This window comes from Antechinus flavipes, chromosome 2, assembly GCF_016432865.1.
Source record: "Antechinus flavipes isolate AdamAnt ecotype Samford, QLD, Australia chromosome 2, AdamAnt_v2, whole genome shotgun sequence".
Taxonomy (NCBI): domain Eukaryota; kingdom Metazoa; phylum Chordata; class Mammalia; order Dasyuromorphia; family Dasyuridae; genus Antechinus; species Antechinus flavipes.
Window position 1 is genome coordinate 510,761,177 of NC_067399.1, and position 22,711 is coordinate 510,783,887.

The 22,711-nt window shown below is 37.2% G+C and overlaps 1 protein-coding gene across 2 annotated transcripts in view; it reads right to left on the reverse strand.

Annotated features, from left to right (window-relative positions):
• Positions 1-22,711, reverse strand: part of KCNT1 (potassium sodium-activated channel subfamily T member 1) — a 131,303-nt gene that overhangs the window by 84,788 nt on the left and 23,804 nt on the right. For both annotated transcript variants that reach the window (XM_051980356.1, XM_051980355.1), the window contains exon 3: positions 262-341. In XM_051980356.1, coding sequence (XP_051836316.1) covers positions 262-341 — 80 coding nt within the window. The remainder of the gene's footprint in view (positions 1-261; positions 342-22,711) is intronic.

Here is a 22,711-nt window from a genome sequence, read left to right on the forward strand (position 1 = left end):
CTCCCTTCTTTCTCCTCTCACCTTTCCTTTTTCTACTTTTTTTCTTATCTAGAGAATTAGGTGAATGCAGATATGCATTAATATCTTTCAATGGGTAAAGGTGGGTTGTAGCTGTTTGTGATGGTGGTGTGTGGGTGTCTGTGTTGGTAGAGTCACCATTATCATTCCTTAATTCCTCCCCTTTCTCTTCATTCAGAGTTTGTATTTCCAGATACTCCAACTGGCCCCCACAATCCCTATCCATGCTAGCCCATCACTTACTGGATCTTTGGTTTTTTATGAAGAACAGCTTGAGTCTCTCTTTGAAGGTGTTCTCATTGACATAGAACTCTACTTGTACCCTGCAGGAAAAAGAATAAAAAACAAGAGAAAGAGAGGTAGGTTTTAAGACAAGTTTGTAACTTGGGCTTCATTGTCCTTATTTAGAAAATGAGGAGGGATAGATGGACTCTATGATTTCTTATGGCTCCTTCTGACTCTGTCATTTTATATCCTAGAAATTTAGTAAATATCCTCATGGGAGAAATGATAATAGTCAGCTAAAGCCTGTTTATTTTCAAACCATGGTCCCATTTTCCCAGGATATTAGATAAACAAATCTTAGAGGAAACAAACAAAAACATACCAGATTAATCTATCTCTACAATATCTTCCCTATCCCCAGGTTCTTGAAACAAGAGAATCCATTAAATGATCACTCTAAGGTTACACTAAATGGCAACTTTTCTCTAAGGGGAGAATATTCACTATTGACCTATATATTATTTGGGATGGGGTGAGATTGACTGTGGGAGTAGAGATGTGTGTGTGTGTGTGAGAGAGAGAGAGCGAGAGAGAGAGACAGAGAGACAGAGACGCAGAGAGTTAGACAAAGAGAGACAGAGACACACAGACAGAGACACAGAGAAAGAGAGAAACAGACAAAGAGACAGAGATGGAGACAGAGACAGACAAACAGAGAGATAGACACACATAAACACAGAGAGTGAGAGAGACAAACAGAAACAGAGACAGACAGAGATGGAGAAAGAGGCGGGGGGAGGGAGGGAAGGAGGAACAGTGAGAGGGAGAGAGAGAGAGACAGGGAAGATATTTTGGCCTGGAAAAAGGCTCAGTCTGCTTTAAAGGGAAACATAAAAGACTGTCCTGACATCTAAAACTTCTTGAGCTATCTGCCTGCCATTCTGCACTCAATCTTGTAAGCAGATATAAGAAGTTAATTGAAAAAAGGCACTCTACCTTGTAAAAAAGAGATGGGAAATGCCTCAGAGAAGTCACTATCAATACAGGATTGGCATCCTCTGCACCAGCTGCTCTTTGCTCCCTAGTCCAGCCTAACTTTGAAGGGCCAGTGGCCAAAATATGAAATCCTCATGGGTCTCCCTTATCCTTCAGACATAATTGGGAACACTAATTGATATTGAAGTGAATGCCATCTCACTTATCCTTAATAATGACTAACCCTGGCAGCTCACCCTCTGCCTCAACTTAATTTTTAAAAAGTGTTTGAAAAATTAATTTGTCCCTAAAGCACATTTAATGTAAACTAAGTCCTATAGACAGAAATTTATTGTCCAACAATTCAGCTGGGGCTTCCACAGCAGCTGGGTCTTTTAAATCAGCAAGGAGAAATTAGAGGCTAAAGGGCTACGAAATCTGTCATTTCAAAATTTAACTTAATGAGTACTTATTGAGTACCTGTGTGTGCCTATCTCTATACATATGATACTATGAGGAAGGCAAGTGAAGCAGAAAATACAGTGCCTTTCCTGAGGGAATTCATAGTCTCCTTTGGGAGAAAGGTTTCCTAATTATGAAGCAATTAGGAGATAGAGCAAGATAAAAATCAATTCTAATGCTCTGCCAAAATCCCACCCAATCACTTAGTCCCTGATCCCAGGATGTACAAGTTAGGAGAGGCTTATCCGACTTCCCTGGGGCTCCTCAGTCCCTCTCTTATCTCCCCTATCAGATTTCTCTAAACAGCTGTTCTAACCCTTTCCACTCTGCTTAAGTACCCAACTGCATTGCTAGCCTCTTTACTTTACCAGATGACCTCATCTTTTTACTTCACTGTGAAAGCTGAGCTCCTTCATCTTCCTTCCTTCAAACTCTTCTGTACCTTCATCTTCCCATAGAAAGGAAAAAGAAAGCAGAATTCAAAGGATGGAAACCTTTAGTAATGGAAAGACCTTGGTCCACCTAGTCCAGCCTCATTTGATAGATGAGAAAACTGAGAACCAGAAAAAGGATGTTATTTGTTCAAGGTTACTCAAGGGACAATTAATAAAGATAGGATTCAAACCCAGATCCTGTGACTTCAAATTCTTTTTTTCAGAGCTGATCCTTTGAACTTTGTTCTCAATACTGTATTGTCTTGTCTCTTTCAAGATCTTACTATGTAAATCTTCCATCTCTTAAATCTTTAATTTATTCATCTTCATTGCCCCCTTTCTCTTAGCCTATTTTAAGAACCAGTGATACAAGAGTTAAGAAGGTGATGATTAGTGGTCAAAGGCTGCAGAGTAACGGAGGAGGATGAAAATTAAGAAAAAAACTTTGGGGGCAGCTAGATGGTTTAATGGATAGAGTGAGAGTCCTGAAGTCAGGAAGACATAGTTCAAATCTGGCCTCAGACACTTAACATTTCCTGGCTGTCTGACCCTGGGCAAGTCACTTCACTCCAATTGCCTCAGGAAAAAAAAAAGGAAAAAAAGAAAAGAAAAACAACTTTGGATTTGAAGATAAGCAGATCACTAGGTACCTTTGAGATAGCAGTACCACTAGTGTGTCAGGTTGTTGTCTAAATTATATTCTTAGATCTCCCTTATGCAAAAATCCTTCAATGTTCCTTGGAATCTTCTGCTCTTTTAAATTCTTCTTTGTTTTCTTTCTTCTACCAAAGTTTCATTGCCTCACCACCCTTTTTAATTTAGAAAGCAACTTGCCACACCAATGGAAATGCTGTCTCAAAGGTGCCTAATGATCTGCTTGTCTTCAGATCCAAATTTCTTCTTAATATTCATTCTCCTCCATTGTTTTACAGCCTTTTACTAGTAACCATCACCTTCTTGGTTCTTGTGACATGGTTCCTACTTCCTGATCCACTCATTCCATCTTCTTTGCAAGCTCCATTTCTTCTTCCTTTTCCATATAAAGGCCCTTTCTATTCCTTCTCTATACAACTCTATTTAGATGACTTCTAGATTCATATTTCAAGCCCTAATTTCTAGACTTCCACTTCCAAATACTGATTGGTATCTTCACCTGGACAACCAACTGGCATCTTAAATTAAGCTCAAGATGTTCAATACCAAAGCTATCATTTGTCTCCCTAGAACTGTTTTAACCAACTTTCCCGTTTTTGTCAATGCTTCCTCCCTCCTGTATCTTCTCTCCCTCAGAGGCTAGGCCCATTAGTGGTGTCCATAATACTTGTTTATTCTACTATCAAAATATCACTGGCATTCAGTATTTTTCATTCTACTTTGGTACAGGTATATAATCACCAAAGATATATTCTTAAAGATTCACCACTTTCATTGTGTTATCTTAACCCTGTTCTCTAGAATCTAATTAAGAGTAATTTCCCCAGCCTAGCATTCAAGCCCCTCCATTCTTAAAGTTCAGCTTATTTTTCTAGACTTAGCTTCCATCCTCCATTAGATGTATACAATCTTACCAACAAGTCCCAGCAGCAAAAGATAGAAAGAGAAATTCCATTTAAAATAACTATAGCAGACAATGTAAAATACCTGAGAGTCTACCAAGTATTATATGAACACAATTACTAAATGTTCTTCACAAGAATAAAGAGAGATTTTAGCATTTGGAGAAATATTAATTGCTCACAGGTAGGTTGAGAGAATATAATAAAAATGATAATCCTACTGAAATTAATTTAGTTATTTAGTTGCCATGCCAATTAAACTACCAGAAATTATTTCACAGAGCTAGAAAATAATAAGAAAAGATCAAGAACATCAAGGGAATGTATGAAAAAAATGTGAAGGAAGGTGGCATAACTACCAAGTTTTAAACTATATTACAAAAAGAGTAAAAATATATCTGGTACTAATTAGGAAATAGAAGAATAGATCAGTAGAACAAATTAGGTACACAATATATAGTAGAAAATGACCACAGCAATCTAGGGGATATAGAAAAATAGGTATACTAATGCATTGTTGATAGAGTTGTGAACTGCTCCAATCTTTTATGTTCAGAGGTATACAAAACTACATACTCTTTGACTCAGCAATAGCACTACTAAATCTATAAGAAATGACAAGTAAGATGATTTTAGAAAAACCTGGAAAGACTTACATCAACTGACAGAGAGTGAAGTGAACAGAACCAGAAGAACATTGTACACAGTAATAGGAGTAGTATGCAATGATCCACTCTGAATGACTTAATTCTTCTCAGTAACACAGTGATCCAACACAATCCAAGGACTCATGATGAAAAATGCTATCCACCTCCAGAAAAAGAAATGATGACATCTGAATACAGACCTAAGTTTCCTCATTTGTAAAATGAAAGAGTTGATTTTATGGCCTTTACTAACCCTTTTAGCTTTAAATCTGTGATCCTATGATTCCTTGACCTGAAATGAATGATATTATCCCACTCCCTTAGTTCTGTTAAAATTCTACTTATTCTTCAAAACACAATTTAAATATCATTCCTCTTGAAAGTCTTTTTTAATTTCCATCATCTGGATGCAACCTCTCCCTTCTTTGGCTCCCATAGCACTTTGCAAGTCTCTTGTAAATTCTCATCACATCCTGCCTTGTACTATAGACATTTGTGGACATATCTTACCACCCCAATATCATCCACTATAAGCTGCAACTTTTCCAAGCAAAGGGTGTTTTTCTTCTTTTCCTGTCACCCTCAGGCTCTTGCAGAGGAATTTAATTACAGGAATTATTTATTGAGTATTTATATCCCTTCTGAGCTCTTGTGAACCACACAATTAATAGCTTATTATATATTTCCATTCGTTCATTCATTCACTAATTTATTCATTCATCTATCTATTTAAAAATTGGGACTCCCTGTCTTGTCCAAATTGAAAGTTCAGGGGGTTAGTTACAGCCCAATCTGTCTACTGATCAGTGCAGATCTGGATTTGTTGACTCCTTTTGTCAATTGAGTGGCTACCATGAGCCTCCATGCTTGAATTAGTTCAGATTGGCCCAGATTAATTTAGTTCACATTGCAGCTCAGAACTCCCGAGCCCAAGAGATTCCTCAGCCTCAGCTTCTGGGATAGCTAGGATTACAAGTGTGTGCCATTTTGCCCAGCTATTATCCTATTCCTGAGTACTTTTCATTAATAATAAGAACTAACATTAATATATTGCTTTGACTTAAAGAACTTTGGATTAATTTTAATTAATTCATTATAATAATTTCATTCATAATAATAGCTAATGTTTATATAACATATAAAGTTTTTTTTAAAAAGTACTCTGTATTATTTCATTATTCATTATAACACCGATTGTTTCATCCCTAAGTTGGTTCCTCAAGCTGCTTGAGGGAAGGGAACACTACTCTTTGCTTCTTTCTTCCACAGCCTTGTGCACTGACATATTTAATATGGTCAGTGTTATTCATCTACTGGTATTGCTTTTGCTACTTCATCGAAGTGAAATATGGAAATCTGTCCTTTCATCTAATTCTCAGTTTGGGACTTAAAGGAGATTTTAATTTTTTTTTTTTTAAACAATGAGTTGCTCATCAGAGAGCTTTAATCAGAGATTATTTACCTCTAGCTCTTTAGCAAAATTGAGAATCTAAAGTCTTAGGAGAAAGCAGCCAATGTGCTAGAATAAATAGCTGTCCGGCAGGATTTGCATTCTAAAAGAGCACTTTGGAGAAGGTAAAATTTATTCTAAAGGGATGGTGGAATTTCAGGTAGTGAAATATATTTGTTGCTCCATTAACAGCTCCGGGGCAATTTCCTTCTGAAGGAGTAACAATACTTTATGCCAGTCTTTCTCTCTATCCACACTCCTGACCTCCTTTTTGGTGACTTCCATGTACTCAAAGACTCTGCCTCCCAGTTTGCCAACCTCCTCATCTTGCATATTTGACACTTTCACTCTACTTCAGATATTTACAGGTGTGGAAATAATTTAGAGCTTATTATCGTCCATAGTTGTGCTGCCTTCATGATTCCACACCCTGAAATTCTCTCTCTCCATCTCTCTCCCTGCTTTCTTCCCTCCTTCCCCACCTCTTTCTCTGACATTCTGCCTCTGTCTCTTTGTCTTTCTGTCATTTTGTCTCTTTCTGTCACTCTGCCTCTGTCTCTATCACTGTTTCTGTCACTCTGTCTCTATCTCTGTGTCACTGTCTCTTTGTCTCTGTCTCTCTGTCACTATGCCTCTGTCTCTGTCACTCTGTCTCTCTCTATACTCTGTTTCTGTCACTCTACCTCTAACACTCTGTCTCTCTGTCACTGTCTCTATCACTCTCTGTCTCTCTGTCACTGTCTCTATCTCTCTGTCACTCTGCCTCTGTCTCTCTGTCACTCTCTGTTTCTTCCAACTTCAACTTATCTATTATCTTCACTGTGACCCCGTATTCCTCCATCCCCCCTAATTCACTTAGTTTATCCTTCCTGCTTTGGCCTCCTTTTCCTTCCCTTAGACGTTTGTCTTGATGGCTGATCAGTCCCAGCATTCACTAATAAAACCCGAATCCTCTGGCCCATATTGTCAGACACGACTTGTCACATACACAGATTATGCCCACCATCCACCGTCTCCATTCCTTTTACATGCTCTCGGAAAGAAATCACATAATGGCGCCCACTGGGTTAACTATAAAATTGCTATTGAAGCTAAACTAGGTCTTTGCTGCTGCTTGGCCATGCTTCAATTCCTCCTTAATTGTCTCTCTGCCACATTTTCTGCTTTGGCTATTCCAAACTTTCTCATCTTTTCTTAAACCTCCCCTACCATGTCCTTCTCCCTCCTTCTCAGCAAAGAACTTCACCTTCTATTTTATTAAGAAAATAGGAGTCATTTATCTCAAGTTCACCCATCTTCCCTATCCCATACTTAAAAACCCCACTTTAACACCCTCTATTCTCACCTTCTTTAATCCAGTTTTTGATGAACTCATGTTTTTCATCAATGCAAAACTTACCCCTTACCTTCTCCAGGAGCTTGACATCTTCTTTTACTCCCATTCAATAACTCCTTATCTGTTCTCTTCTTTCCTCTTACCTCTACAAATCACTTAAGCCCAGTATATTATTTAAAAGCAAAAAGGAACAATCACGAAATTTTACATGACTCTGACCTCTTCTCAAATTATCACCCTATATCTCTTTCTCCATTCTCTATCAAACTTATAGAAAGATTGTCCATACTTAACATCTCCATTTATTCACTTTTCACATTCTTTTAAGATCCTTGTAATCTGGTTTATGTTTTCTTCTCTCTGCTCATAGAGCCCTACCCTAGTTGTGGCTGTTATCACCTGTCTCCTGGAATAGTGCAATAGTCTTCTTAATGAAAATCATTCTTCTTTCTAATCCATTCTCTACTCAGAATGATTTTTCTAAGGATGTCTTACAATATCATCTCACTCTCCATTAATATAAGGACCAAATGTTTTTTAAAATTATTTTCAATTTATCATTTCAAAATTTTTAAACTTAATTTATTATTTATTTTTAATTTATATTTTTGTGTAAGTTTTATGATTAGTACTGTAGTTAATGCAATTTATAAATAAGTTAATATATACATATATAGGATATCCCCAAAAGTATTATTTATATGAGTAGATGCTCAAAAGTTTGGAGATCACCATCCTAATAGAATAGAAACCCCTTGACAAGGCAGAGATTGTTGCATTTTTGTAATTGTATCTCCAGCATCCAGCACAAAGCAGTCACTTAATAAATGTTTTTGAATTGAGGTGAACAAGAGAAAGTTAAAAAGAAGAAGGGCAATATATTAAAAAATGAAAACCAAAAGAAAGCAATAGCTTATGAGCTTAAGTGACAAAGGCAAGGGAGAGAACAAAAATAGGAGGAAGAGAGAAGAAAATTGAAAAGAAGGGAAAGGAAAAAAAAAAACAAAGGGAGGAAAGTAAAGAGAGAGAAAAGGGGAAATGTGAAGGGGAAAAGAAAGAGGCAATAAGGAGAGCTGAAAGGGGAGGCAGAGAAGTAGAAGAGGAAATGGAAGATAACAAGGGAGGAGACCTGACAGAGCAGAGAGAGAGATGAGAGGCTGAGAACAATGCCTCTGTTGCTAGGATATTTTCTGACCAATCAAGTCAAGTCCTCCCTTCACTATATGCCTCCTCCCCTTCCCCCCATGCTCTCAGGAATAGTAAAGTATCAAGAATGGTCTTATTGTCAAGGTTTTTCCAGAGTCTGTCCTTCACCTCCATGATAGAATGCTCCTAGGGAAAACAATCTCCTTTAGTGAAAGGGTGAGGAACTGAATGAATTAGTTAAGGATTGTCCATAAGTAGCCAGATTTCTAGAGGAAATGTTCAGGAAAAAAACAAACAAACAAAAAAAAAAAATTATCCTTTTTCATAAACTTCTCTGTAAGTTAAGATTTGGGCTATTTCTAGTAGTGAGGAAAGACTCTGGAGAGGCATCCATATTCTCTAGCATCCTGATCCTTGTGACCAATAACAATTATGAGAAAGCGATATAGAATGAAGGTTTAGTTGAGTCTAAAATCAAAGCTCTTTCTGTGGCTATATTTAAGGATCAAAGCTGTGGCCACAATTAATTATTACGACAGCCATTTACATGGCATTTTAAGATATGCAAGAGGATTTATACATTATTATCTAACTTATAAGAGGCAGGTTGGTATAGGGGATAAATAAGGAACCAGAAAGTTTTGGAATCACTTTCTGTCTTTGACAAATATGAGCTATGTGATTCTGGGTAAATTTCCTAACCTCTCAGTTCTCTTGAGACTGTAAATTGCAGAAAATCACTAACTTGTAATGGTGGAGGGAATTTTCTTCTCTGGGAATTCTCTGTATCAATGAAATCATTTCTATCATCTTATTCAGGACCATAGGTTTAGAGTGGAAAGAACCTTAAAGACCAAAATGAAGCTCAGACCAGTTGTTATGTGTCTAAACACACAATAAGTGTCAGACAGGGATTCAAATCCAAATCTCTCTTATTTGTTTCTCCTAACTCCATGAGAGTCCATGCATTTTTTTACCATCTTGTACAGAGACTTATGCTATGACCTGCAGAAAATGTAAAATTTATTTAAGTGTCTATTTGGGTAAAAAGTTACAGTCTAATAGAAAGACATCACAAAAATAGATACCCATAAAATATACAACATTACGTGACAAGCATGTTAGAATTGCAAAAACAAAATGCTGTTCATTTTAACAAACATTTACTAAGCATTTACTACATGCCATAATAATAATAGTAATAACAATAATAGATATTTCTAGAGAGCTTTGAGGTTTGCAAAATGATTTATATATAAAAAGCATCCCAAAGTCTTAATGAAGTTTTAGGTTGTTACAGCTTATTTAAGCTTTCCTTAAGCATAGCACAAAGACTTTGAGATAGTCTGTATCATCTCATTTGAATCACAACATGGTCTTGTACAGTAATCATTATAGAGATAATCGTCTTTCCATTTTAGAGATAAGGATTCTCAGGCTCAGAAACATTAAATGATGTACCCATAATCACATAGTAGTAAGGATCAGAAAGAAGATTCGAGTTCAGGTTTTCTGGACCAAAAATCTCTCACTTTGTGCTTTGTTCCAGGCACCTAAAAATGTAAAAAAAATAACATAATTCTTCCCCTCAAAGAGTTTAAAATATACTAGGTATACTGGGAATTTTGTGGAGTAGGATATGACAAATACACAAATGAATTTCTTACAGCTTAATGTTTGAAATCTTATTAACGGTTTTTATTTTATTGTTTGCTAATGGTTATTTCTTCTCCCCAGGACCCTATTTTTTCATGTGCAAAATTAGGGTTTGGTCTGGATGATCTGTATATTACATTTTAATATAGCAATGCCTTCTGGCACTGGCACAGCTTGCATTGGCAATTGTGGGTAGGGTCAGAGTGCTACATTAGGAAAGATATTGAAAAACTTGAGTGTGCCCAAAGGAGGGTGAGAAGGATACTGCAATATCTCAATATCAACTCATGTGAAAATTGGTTGAAAGAACTAGGTGATTTCCTCTGGAGAAGACTTGGGGTGGAGGCAATTTAGGGAGAGTGGGCAAAAGATAGCTATTATTATGTATATGAAAACCTTTCACATGAAAACAGGATTATATTTATTCTACAGGGCCTTAAAGACCAAAACTTGAAGTAAATAAGTAAGGGGTTTGAAGATACAGATACAGACCTGATGCCAGGAAATTAGAGCCATCCCAAAGTGGAATGTGCCTGATTTAAACTTAAAAGGCTACACCATAAGCAAATTAAGAGAACAAGGAATAGTTTATCTGTAAACTAATTTTTTTTTGGTAAAGAAACATAGTTTGTCAAAACTATGGAGAAGGAAAGATTTTATGACCAAATATGAGATAAAAATAATTTTGATTATATTAATCTAAAAAGCTTTTCCACAAACAAAACCAATGCAATCAAGATTAAAAGGAAAGCAGAAATCTGGGAAATAATTTTTACAGCACGTGTCTCTAATAAAGGCTTCATTTCTCAAACATATAGAGAACTGGGACAAATTTATACTACTATCAGTTATTCCCCAATTGACAAATGGTCAAAGGATATGAGTAGGCAGTTTTGAAATGAAGAAGTCAAAACCATCTATAGTCAAGTACAAAATTTTTGAAATTACTATTGATTAGAGATATGCAATTAAAATAACTCTGAGATACTACCTCATACCTATTAGATTGGCTAAGATGATAGAAAAAGATAATAATAATTATTGGAGGGGCTTTGGGAAAACTGGGACCTGAATGTACTGTTGGTGGAATTGTAAGCTAATCCAACCATTTTTGGAGAGCACTTTGGAACTATGCTCAAATATTGTGTGATCAGCTATGAGAGACTTGGCTCTTCTCAGCAATACAGTGATCCAAGATAATTCCAATAGATTTGTGATGGGAAATGCCATCCACATTCAGAGAAAGAACTAGAGTGACTGAATATACAGATCAAAGCATAGTATTTTCAGTTTTTTTTCTTTTGGGGGGTTTTTCCTTTTTGTTCTTATTTTTCTTTCAAAACATGACTAATATGGAAATATGTTAAAATGATTACAATGTATAACCTATATCAGATTGTTTGCTGTATTGGGGAGGAAAGCAAGGATAGGAAAAAATTTTTTGAATTCAAAATCTTACAAAAATGAATGTTGAAAATTATCTTCACATGTAATTGAAAAAAAATCCTATTAAGTGTATGTGAAATAAAATCACCTTTAATTAAAAACAATTCCTCCAAATTGCATATCCTTTGATCCTGTAATACTACTACTACTAGAGCTGTATTCCAAAGAGATCATAAAAAAAGGAAAAAGACTCACATGTACAAAAATATTTATAGGAGTTCTTTTTTGGGGGAATAAGAATTGAAAATTAAGGGAATGACCATCAATTGTGGAATGATTGAACAAGTTGTGGTATATGATTGTAATGGAATACTATTGTGCTATAAGAAATGATGAGCAGGCAAATTTAAGAAAAACCTAAAAGACTAACATGAACTGATGCTGAGTGATATGAATAGAACCAGGAGAACATTGTATTCAGTAACAGTAACATTATAGATGATGAACTATGATTGATTTAACTCTTCTTTGTAATACAATGATCTAAGTTGGATAGAAAATATTATCCACAACCAGAGGAAGAACTGATGAAGTCTGACTGCAGATCAAAGCATGATATTTTCACTTTGGATTTTTTTCATATTTTTTCCCTTTTGTTCTGGTTCTTCTTTTACAATGTTTCTCACTATGGAAATACGTTTTACATGATTGCATATGTGTAACTTGTATCAGATTGCTTGCCATCTTGGGGAGTTAGGAGGGAGGAAGAAAAATTTCCCCAAAAATAAATATTGAAAATTGTCTTTACATGATATTGGAAAAAATAAAATACCATTTAAAAAAAGATTAATTAAAAAAAAAAAACAACAAAGTAGAATGGATCCCCTTACAAGGAATTCCCCTTCACTGGAAAGCTTTGAGCAAATGCTGGATTACCACTTGTTAGAGATATTGTTGTACTTTAATTGGTTTTGAAAGTCCCTTATGGTTCTGAGTTAAGGTCACTTCCTGCACAAGGATGCTTCAATTCCATTTGTATCAACCTAGTTCTACCATATTAAGCTGTTTTCTCTTATCTCTACCATAATACTTGACACAAATCTGGCATAGAAGGGGGTTCCATAATCAATCAATTAATCAATGATCACAAAACACTTAAGAACCATTACATACCAGGAACTGTCAGGCACTTGGGATATTAAAGACAAAAATAAAAACCCTTTATCCTGTGGGAGAGACAATATGTCTACATCATATAAGCATACAGAATATATATATAAGGTGAAAATACAAGGTAATTTCAGGAGAAAGTGTTATCAGTTTTGGGTATGTATGTGGGAGTGGGAATCGGGAAAGTCCATGTGTGGGAGGTAGAACTTAAAGTATACTTTGAAGGAAGCTGGGATTTGTAGAAGTAGAGGTAAAGTGGGAGTACATTACAGGCATGGGGGATGGTTTGGGAAAAGGCACAGAGATGGAATAGAATGAATATAAGGAACATTCAGAAGACCATTTTGACTTGCTGTCTATTATCTGACTCACCCCAGGTTAAATAAATGATTTTTTTTAGGGAGAGAATCTTTTCAGGAGCTCTTCCTCAAGAAAAAGGAGGAATATTCAAATTCTTTAACTATCTATCACACAAAAACTATATGGGTCCAATGTCACTCCTGACCAGAAAAAACTTCTTTCATTTTCTTCTAGAACAATAAGAGACAAAGACTCCTTCAAGTCTTGAAATTTGAGAGAAATGATTCATGAAAGGAATCGGAATAGTGAAGTGTGACCAACATAGCTTCATCCAAAGGTAGATGCCAGAGCCTTCAATGTCAGAGAAATTAATGATACTTCCTTCACCCACTTTTAATATTTCATGAATTGTGGCTGCCCACGAGGCCACCACAGAAAAATGGATTTTTTTGAAACCTGCCTTGCTTGAAGTGTGCTTAATACAAATAGTATGATTCAGCCAAAAGAATCATTTAGGGAAGGGATGTGAGAGAGGGAATGAGTTTTTCTCAGATAACTTGAATTTATCAAGGGACTTCTGTGTGGAGAGTACAAAATTAATGTGCCAGAGGTAATAACAAATGAGTTTCCAATTTTGCTTTCATTATTAAATTGCTTAATGAAGCAAATTACTTCCTCTTCTTGTGCCTCAGTTTTTCTATGTGTAAAATTAAAAGTGTGGGCCAGATGGTCTTTAAGGTGTCTTTAGCTCTGACAGTCAACATTCTAGAAACACTTCCTTTGTCCTCCTTCCCAAACCTTTCTTTTGTTATTAAGTATTTTTTTAAGTTAACGAGCTTCCCCTTTGACTAAAACATCACATGGGAAGATCAGATTATTTTATCTTATTATAAATTAGTAACTCTAGGAGTGGTAAGTGGTCTGGGGTTCTTGCTACCTCACACAAGGATTTAATGTTAGAGTCAGGTCTAGAATCCAAAAATTCTGATTCTTAGTCCAGAAAAGTAGTGTATCATGGAGCAGAAAGAGCACAGAATTGGAAGTCAAAAGGGATGAGTTCTAGTCTTGGATCTGCTATTAAGATCTTTTAGAACCTTTGATAAATTACTCCCTTTTGGAATCTCAGTTTCTTCCTCTGTAAAAGGAACGAATTGGATTTCACTGGATGATTTTGAGGCTCTTTCTACCATGAAGATTCTAGGCTTCTAACCATAAACAAGACTTTGATTAATTTGATAATTGATACCAACTTGCTTTTAGTTTGCTTTGCACAGAATTTTGCTGATTCCACTTCCTCAGTATTTCCCAGATTGAAGCATCTCAGCATTTCAGAGTTAGAAAAGATCTCAATGACCATAAAACAATTCCCAGAGCACAATACATCTAATAAGTGCCAAATTATTTCTGATTGTTAGGAAGTGCCCTCGCCTCAACTCCCATCTTTAACAGTTTTGCTTTTTTCTTGTCTAGACTATTGTAATAACAACCACATAGGTCTTCCTGTATTGTCTATTTTTCTTCTCATTCTTCTTCCCTACCACTACTCAAGTAATCTTTTAAACAACATTCTTCTCCAAAACTTTCACTGGCTTCCCATTGTCTACTGAATAAAATACAAACTTTTAAGCTTGGAATTCAAGAATCTTCACAATCTTGGTCCTTGTGATTGTGATAGGAAGTGTATCTACCCATCAGGAACTTTGCTTCCCCAAAACATTAGTTTATTCTTCTTCTTTGTTCTGATCCTTCCCTTTCCCATCATTATGCCTTCATTGCATCTTCCATGCCCAGAATGTGATCTTGTTATTCCTTTTGTAATCTGTTGAAATCCTTTCTGTTCCTGAAGGCTAAACTCAGGTTCCACCCTCTACAGGATGCACTGTTTCTTCTCATCCGTTCTCCCTATCTCAAATAAAAGTGATTTTTCTTCTTAAAATAATTCATAATTATTTTCTTTCAACTTTTCTTATGTAAAATCTTTTTCTATTGTAGTTACTATGTATATATCTTCTAAATTCGACCACCAACATCTTGGAAGCAGATCCTGTTCCCTCTTTGTATCCTCACAAATTGGCTTAATGCCTTATGCTACTAGGTATTTAATATTTGTTGAGCAAATGAATAAATCAGGACATAAGGACATGACTATATACCAATAACTGTGAATTTTCACATATCCTTTCACAAGAGGAAACCCCCTGTAATAGGCAAATAGTTATCAAGAGAAAAGAAGTCCCACAGACAGAAGATGGGCAAGAGATTGATAGGAATTAAGTTCAAGGCAATGGCTATCTATCCCAGCCAAGTAGTTCTCATCTCTCAAGTTTCCCTTGGGAACTTAAAGGTTATGGGTTCAAATTCTGGGAGAGATCATGCTGGAAGAGGTTTAATTCCCACAGCACCCAGGTCAATTTCTTTGTGTCGTAGGGCACCAGCCTGTCAGTGAGAAAATATAAACCTTGGACCACTGCCAGGTAGTTGTGGCCAATTCGAGGAAATATCTGCAAGGATTATCCAGGGACAGGCTGATAGGATTGGGTATTTAAAGTGACTGGGCATGGAGCTCATATGAAGTAAAGGTCATTCTGGGACCTGAGAGCTGGGTTTGAACCCTGATTATGTAACATTGTGGGTGCACTTTATTTCTCTTGGTCTTTCTTTCTTCATACATAAAATGAAGGGATTTCTGCGAACTATTCTGGCTTTTATCTATAATCTTAGCACATATTCAAAGGTTAGATTATGCATAACAGATTCTGAATGTGAGAGCCTGAAGAGTTTATCTCTAGCACCATCTCTTTAACAGGACACCTATCATCCTCTTCCAGTCCCTGGCTGACCCCCTGTAAGCTGCCTTTTGACATTCTTCCTGGCCACCCAGAGCTAGCCCCTGCCCCTATCTCTGCCCCATCCCTTCCTCCCACATGTACCTTCCTCACCCCGTGTTCCATCCTTCAGGGTCCAATTGACAAACCGAGGCATTTTAACAGGAATGTTCTGGAGATAATAGTTCCAGGGATTTTTTTTGGGGGGGGAGGGAGTCTCTCCCCAAAAAGAGTTTCATTGTGGGAGCACTGAGTCAGACAGGAAGAATGGTCAAGTGGCAGTACTTCAGAGGAGATATTTTTGAGAAAACAGTCCTTCCTTTTATCTTAAACCATATTAGAAACTTCACATATAGCACAATTTGGTGACAGAGAAACACTTCCTGTTCCTCTCAGAATTGGAAAGGACTTTAGAAGATGTCTAATCTAACCTAAGCAAATGTCGTTTTAAAACATCACACCATCCACACCCAGAGAAGGAACTGATTGTGTCTGAATTCAGATGGAAGCATTCTCTCCTTCTCCCTCCCCCTCTCTTTCCCTCCCTCTTTTAACTTAATTTTTCTTGAAGGTTTTTATTTTCATTAGAGTGGGAGATCCATATTTCTCAACCTTTTGCATAATTTCACATGTGGTTTCTTAATTATGGATGGGGATAAGGAAGAGAACCTAGAACTTAAAATTAAAAAAAAATTATAAAAAAAATCTTTGGTTTTGAATGTAACTAGGGCAAATGAATGAGTGACTGAATGAATGTGTGTGGAATACAGAGATTGGTGAAGAACTTACAGAAATGTGTGAATTCTTTTTCTGTATTTTATTTTCATTATTTCTTTGTTTCCCCTATTACCTGTACAATATGTACAGGCCCATATTTACTTGAGCCTTAGCCAACTTTAAACATATTTACTTAACCTGAGCTGATGACATTTATCAGTATTTAACATTTATTGATATTTCATCTATAAGCTTGACCACTATCTGCTTAATTATCTGAAGCTTGAAGGCCTGATTTTCTGTTTCCTAGAAATCAGGTGATTTCAGGGAAACATAACTCTTCCATTACAATCTCTCCAAATAGCAACAACTAATTAGGTGCCTCTCCCTCCCCTTCTCAATGTTCTCTTACTTATGATGTAATCTCTTGTATAAAAGCTGTACATCTCTACTACTTCTTTAGCCCTCCTACTGCAAGCTTTCTCTTTCCCTTATCTTGTAATGGGATGGCTCATCCTCTGGAGGTTTAATAAACAACCTTTCTGCTTTCTACTTTGAGTGATCTCTGAGTATTCATTTTGGGTAAGGGTCTTCTACATCCCACACAAATGAATAAATAAATAAAACCCAGCACATCTAGTGATGGATAATTCACTACTTCCTAAGGCAGGCCATTCCACTTTCAGATAATTCTAATTATTTGGAAGTTTGTCTTTTTGTTGAGTTGAAATCTATCTTTCTGTAACTTTTACTTGTTTCTACTAATTTTGCTTGTTGGGACTAAGTAGAACAATAATATTCTAAATCCTTTTTTTCCATGTAATAGGCCTTCAGATTCTTAAAGAAATTGGTCATGTTCCTGGTAAGTCTCTCCTCCATGATAATCGTCTCTGACTTCTTCAACTGATCATCACATATTACATTCTTCAACGTATCAACCAATAAGCATTTTAAAAGTACGCAGTGTGTGTTAGAAAGGTTCTGGGGATTCACCAAAGTGAGACAGTCCTTGCTTTCAGGGAGCACCAAGCCATTCACTATCCTCTGTCCCTTTCTCCTCACCCCTAGATATGCTCCAGCTTGTTCTTTGGCTTCCTACAATATGGAGTCCGTCACTGCATATCCTAGGTATGCTCTTTCCAGGGAAGAGTAGGGTAGGATTTGGTGAGTTTTTTGGGCTGCTGCCTCATGATGCTGCTTGTGCTGAACTTGCAGCCCACTGAACTCCTTGGCATTTTTCATTTGAACTCTTACTTAGCTTCACTAAGCCTTTCACAGTTCCTACCCTGGCCACTGTCTAGCTCCCATCTCCCTCCTCGGCTTAGGCTGAAAAATCAGTAGCTGCTGATTGATTCTAGGGAGACAGGGACGCCTTGTGTTTGTGAGGTATCACCGTGCCCATCAATCAATCTAAGTGCCAACTGGCAGGGCTGGGATGGAGATGGCTTCTTGGCATTTTTGGCACTGCCCCCAGGGCTGCAGATAGTGTACAAAGGAAGCGAGGGACACACAGCCAGCAACAAACTTCCAAACATGGCCGGACACAAGCAGCAACCAGACAATCAGCAGCTTCCAGCCCTGAGCAGATCCTGCATTCCTTATTTCAGAGGACACCAGTCACAACACTTACATGGGTAAATGTGATATCCAAAATCCCTTCTCTCCAGCAGGCTTTGGAGGCCTTATCCCAGCTCCCAAAGGAGAAAGGATCCTTCAGAAACTCTTTCCTTTTCCACTCTGGGTTGGGAGTGGGAAAGGCAAAAAAGTTGAGAAGGTCTCCAGGTTTAAGTTACCAATCAGATGGTGCGGGAGGTCTCAAGTGGCAGGGTGAGCTATTTTGAAAAGAACTCAGGAAGCTCTGTGCTGGGAATAGTTTTCAACGATGGCTGCTTTTCATGGGGCAGTTACATATCAGAAGACAAGACAGAGCAATTTGGGGAAAAGAGATTCTGATTGGGAGACAGGAGGCTGGGCCCTCCGCTGACTTCTGCTATTCATTAACTGAGTGAATCTAGGAAAGTGCCGTACCTGGGATTCAATTTCCTCTCTATGTAACAGTAGAAGTCAAAGTCATAGGAGTTCATGACATTTCTAAGGAAAAGAATGTAGGTAAGAAGCATCAAAAGACAGATTTTTTTCAGGGCAACTTAAGTTTTGGAGATAAGAGAAGGAAGAGAAAATGGTGCAGAGGGAGGAATAACCAAGTAGTAAAATGAAGAGAATATAGTATTTTTGAAGCCAAGGGAAAAGAGTTTCAAGAAAGGGATGTCAGATACTTTTTTTGTTTTGTTTTTTGTTGAGACAATTGGGATTAAGTGACTTGCCCAGAGTCACACAGCTAGGAAGTGTTAAGTGTCTGAGGTCAAATTTGAACTCAGGTCCTCCTGACTTCAGGGCTGGTGCCCTGTCCACTGTCTCAGGGATGTTAGGTACTTTATAATGGTTGGGTGAGTTGAGGAATGTGAAAAGGTTATTAATATCACTAGAATATAAGCTCCTTGAGGACAGGAGTTATTTTTGCTTTATTTTTGCATATTTAGTGCTTTGCATTGAGCCACAGCACAAAGTAGGTGCTTAATAAAGATGTGGATTGATTGGATTTGGAGATTTGGAGATCACACCAGGAATGTAAAGTTGTAATGGGACATTCAGGTTGAGATGGCCTATAGACAATTGAAGCTGTAGGTCAGTGCTGTCAATATACATTTGGAAGTTATCTGAATAGATGTGGTAGTTAAAATTGTGGAAATGTATGAAGTCACCAAAGGAGATAAAAAAAAAGAAGATAAGGCTGAAGAAAAAGCCTTGATAAACATTACATTTAGGAGACAAGAGAAGGAAGATGGCCAGAAAGAAGGGAAGCTTAGAGCTACTAAGCATTTTGCAAATGAGAAAATGTTCTTTGCTTCACTTCTTTGACTTAATACTATACTAGATCTCATCCTAATGGTCTGAGTGCTGTTAAGACTCACTCTTAGTGAGAAGAAAGTACAATTTAGTTTTTTCTTGGTACTCCCTAAGTTTATGAGTGTGCTGATATTTCCTTTTCGCATAAAAGGAATTTCTCCATTCAAGGAAATAACTATGCTCTGGGTTTTGTGGTTCTTGCCCTTCCACTTGAGAGAAAGTAGAATCAATATCTCTCAACATCACCGGTTTTAATTATGGAAGTTCCCAGGACCTTGTGTTCTAGGAAGTGCTTCCTTACTTGGCCTTTTCTCACAAGATTCTGAGATAGTAAGGAAGGTTAAGCTGAGCTCTGCCTTCTCCCAAATATGCCCTGTCCTGCACTGACCACCTGCAGTGATACTCTTTATTCTAATCAGGTCTGACATTCTCATTAGAATTATTCTTGACAACAGAGTTCGAATGTTATCTTGTGAAGAAAAAATAATTATAAAATAGTGCCCCAGTTTTTCTATGCTACTTTTACTCTCTACTGCCCCTCTGCCCCTTAAGAATAGCTATTTAGGGATTAAAAAAAAATAGCTTTTAATTTTTAAAATCTATGTAAAGATAGTGTTCAACATTCACCTTTGCAAAACCCTGTGTTCTGAGTTTTTCTCCCTCCCTTTCCCTCTCCCCTCTCCCTTAGACAGCAAGTAATCCAAGATATGCTAAATATTGGGCTTTAAGAACAGTGATACATTTACCTAAACCTAAACATTAGTCTGTAGTCAGCTCCTTTCTATCACTTATCTCACAAGTACATTCTGATTGCTTTCTGTGCATCAAGTTCTATACTACCTGTATTTCCAGTCATTTGTCTATAAAATTGAAAGATTAACAGTTAGCAAGAGTGATCCTGGCTTTTCCCAAACTAGATCTTATGATTCCAGAGTCAGGGACCCAGACTCAAAAGAATGGGACCCTGATATCAAATGCAGCAGATTCAGCTATTTTTTTTTCCTGTTCTGGGGAAAATTCTCATTGCCAAAGACTATGAATTGAAATGTCAACAGAATTCTGAGAACAACATTTCTTTTTCTAATTTAAGTCTATTTCCTCTTCCTTTTGAGGAATTTGGAGACCCAGTCTTTTCCTTGAATTTAGATAGCATATTTACTGAGTGTATGACAGAAGTGTCCAGGGAGTGAGGGTGTATTAATGACTAAACTCTCATATAGTTGGGCTTCCCAAACTTTCCCCCCTCATAACCCCTTTTTGCCTGAGAAATATTTACTTGATCCCATCTCAAATCTGAGCTGAGATGTTTCTGGCAGAGTTTATGCAGTGCAAAGTACACATGTGTATTCAGAACCAAGGCTGTAGTGAAGTTATACAATGCAACATGAGTGAGCGCCGACAGAAACACCTCAGATTCATTATATATTTGATTTTGAATTAATTTTTGTTTGTTGTGTTCAGAAACCTTTCACTATTGCCAAATTTTTTTTATAACCCTTATATTCAGTTACATGACCCTGATGTAAATTGTGTCCCCTTTAATCTTTGTGGGGGCCTGTGATGCCTTAGGATCAGCCAGAGTCAGAATCAGCAAAAGTCCTTGGTCTTTAGGGGGAGAAGTAAAAGAGATGGGCAAAACTCCTCATCACAACCTCCTCTCTCATCCTCCTCCAAAGTGACTCTGGCTTGTCTTATTCCATCCCCTAATCCTTCCCACAATTCTACACCAAAAGACTGAGCCAGCACAGAATAGTGGGAAGGACCATTTTCCAAGCATATGCTAATAGAGTATTGTCCAATAGGTAATTAGCCTTAAGTGCTCTGTTGTCTGATTCCAGTGCACCTATTCAAAGTTTTAGCTCTTTACTGGGGCCCTGCTGTGTGCCCCTTTTTGGGGTGGGGTGGGAAAGGAACCTTGGGGAAGGTGCTCCTGACTCTCAAACCCTCCTGGTCTCTGGGCGGGGCACACCCTTCCCAGACAACTCCCATATAAGTAATCTCATTCAATTGGAAATCTCAGCCTGGGGCATAGTCACTCAAACTGCTCCCCAGCTCCAGGCTAAGACTAACCCACCCATCTTTGCCAAAGGCTTTTCTGGACTTAGCCCACCAATGAAGATATTTTCTTCTCAGTGTAAATCATCTTTGCTAATTCCTAACAGGAGTTTGCTTACTAAGAAAGCTGTTTTCTTAGCGTAAATAAATCCATTCTTTGCCACAAACGTTGCATCTGTATTTATTGGGTTTGTGAATTCTTTCACAAAACCTACCACTGGCCAAATGGTACCCCATTGCTATTAGGGGATCTCTTACCCTCAATTCTCACATCTCATCAATCCCATATGATTTTGGGATTCCCCAGTTTAAGAAATTTTGCCATATATTAGTAAAATGGTGATGAAACTACCCAGTGAAGGCCCAGTCTTCCCATTATATTAGAAAACTACTTTACACTTTGAAAAACAATTTCTCATCCATTATCTCATCAATAGCTCTATGCAGTAGATGGTTTTACCTGATACCCTGAAGCTATTGATGCTATTAGCAAGTCAAACTTACTTAGGGAGACAATTTTCACTAATCATTCTGGATATCTAGAAAGTGAGATTTCTTCCTCTTCTTGCTGCTCCAAACTCCATAAAACACCACTGATTCTCTAATTCATCAAGAAACTCTGGATTGAGTTAATTCTAGAAATTCCTTCAGAAAGAAAATTTAGTTGACTTGACACTTTTCTCATTAATACCACATTCTCTACACTCCCAATTATTTTCCATTTGTACTTCAATCAAGCACTAATCTTTTAATCAATTATACTACTGATTTTTTTTTTTTTAACTCATCTGTATTCTATTTGGAACAAAGAGGTCATGTAATCCCCAGCTTCTTAAACTGTGGTTCACTACCCTATATGGGACTTCTTTGATTTGTATATCTATTTTATATACCAATAAACCTGAAATCACATAAAATTTTCTTGGGTGAAAAGCCATCATAAATGGGAGAAGTTTGAGAAGTCCTGGTCTAATGCAATCTCCACATTCAATAAATGAAAAAACTGAAGTTCATGGAGATGATATAATTATCTAAAAGGGACACAGGCAATAAATATCAGTAACATTTAAACATAGGACCTTCAATTCTAAATCTAGAATTCCATGCTGCATCCATGTGCCAATGGTGTTCAAGGGACTGGGTAGAATGAAGGAAATGAAGTTGCCCCTGCCCTCAAGGAACTTACATCTTATTAGAGGGAAAATGACCTGTACAAAGATAGATAAGGAAATGTAAAATATATGCAAAGTAAATATGGAATACTTCTTTTTTTTTTCTTTGCTGAGGAAATTGGGATTAAGTGACTTGCCCAGAGTCACACAACTAAAAAGTGTTAAGTGTCTGAGACCAGATTTGAACCCAGGTCCTCTTGACTTCAGGGCTGGTGCTCTATCTACTGCACCACCTAGTTGCCCCCAAATGCTTCATTTTTATCAAAATATTGAG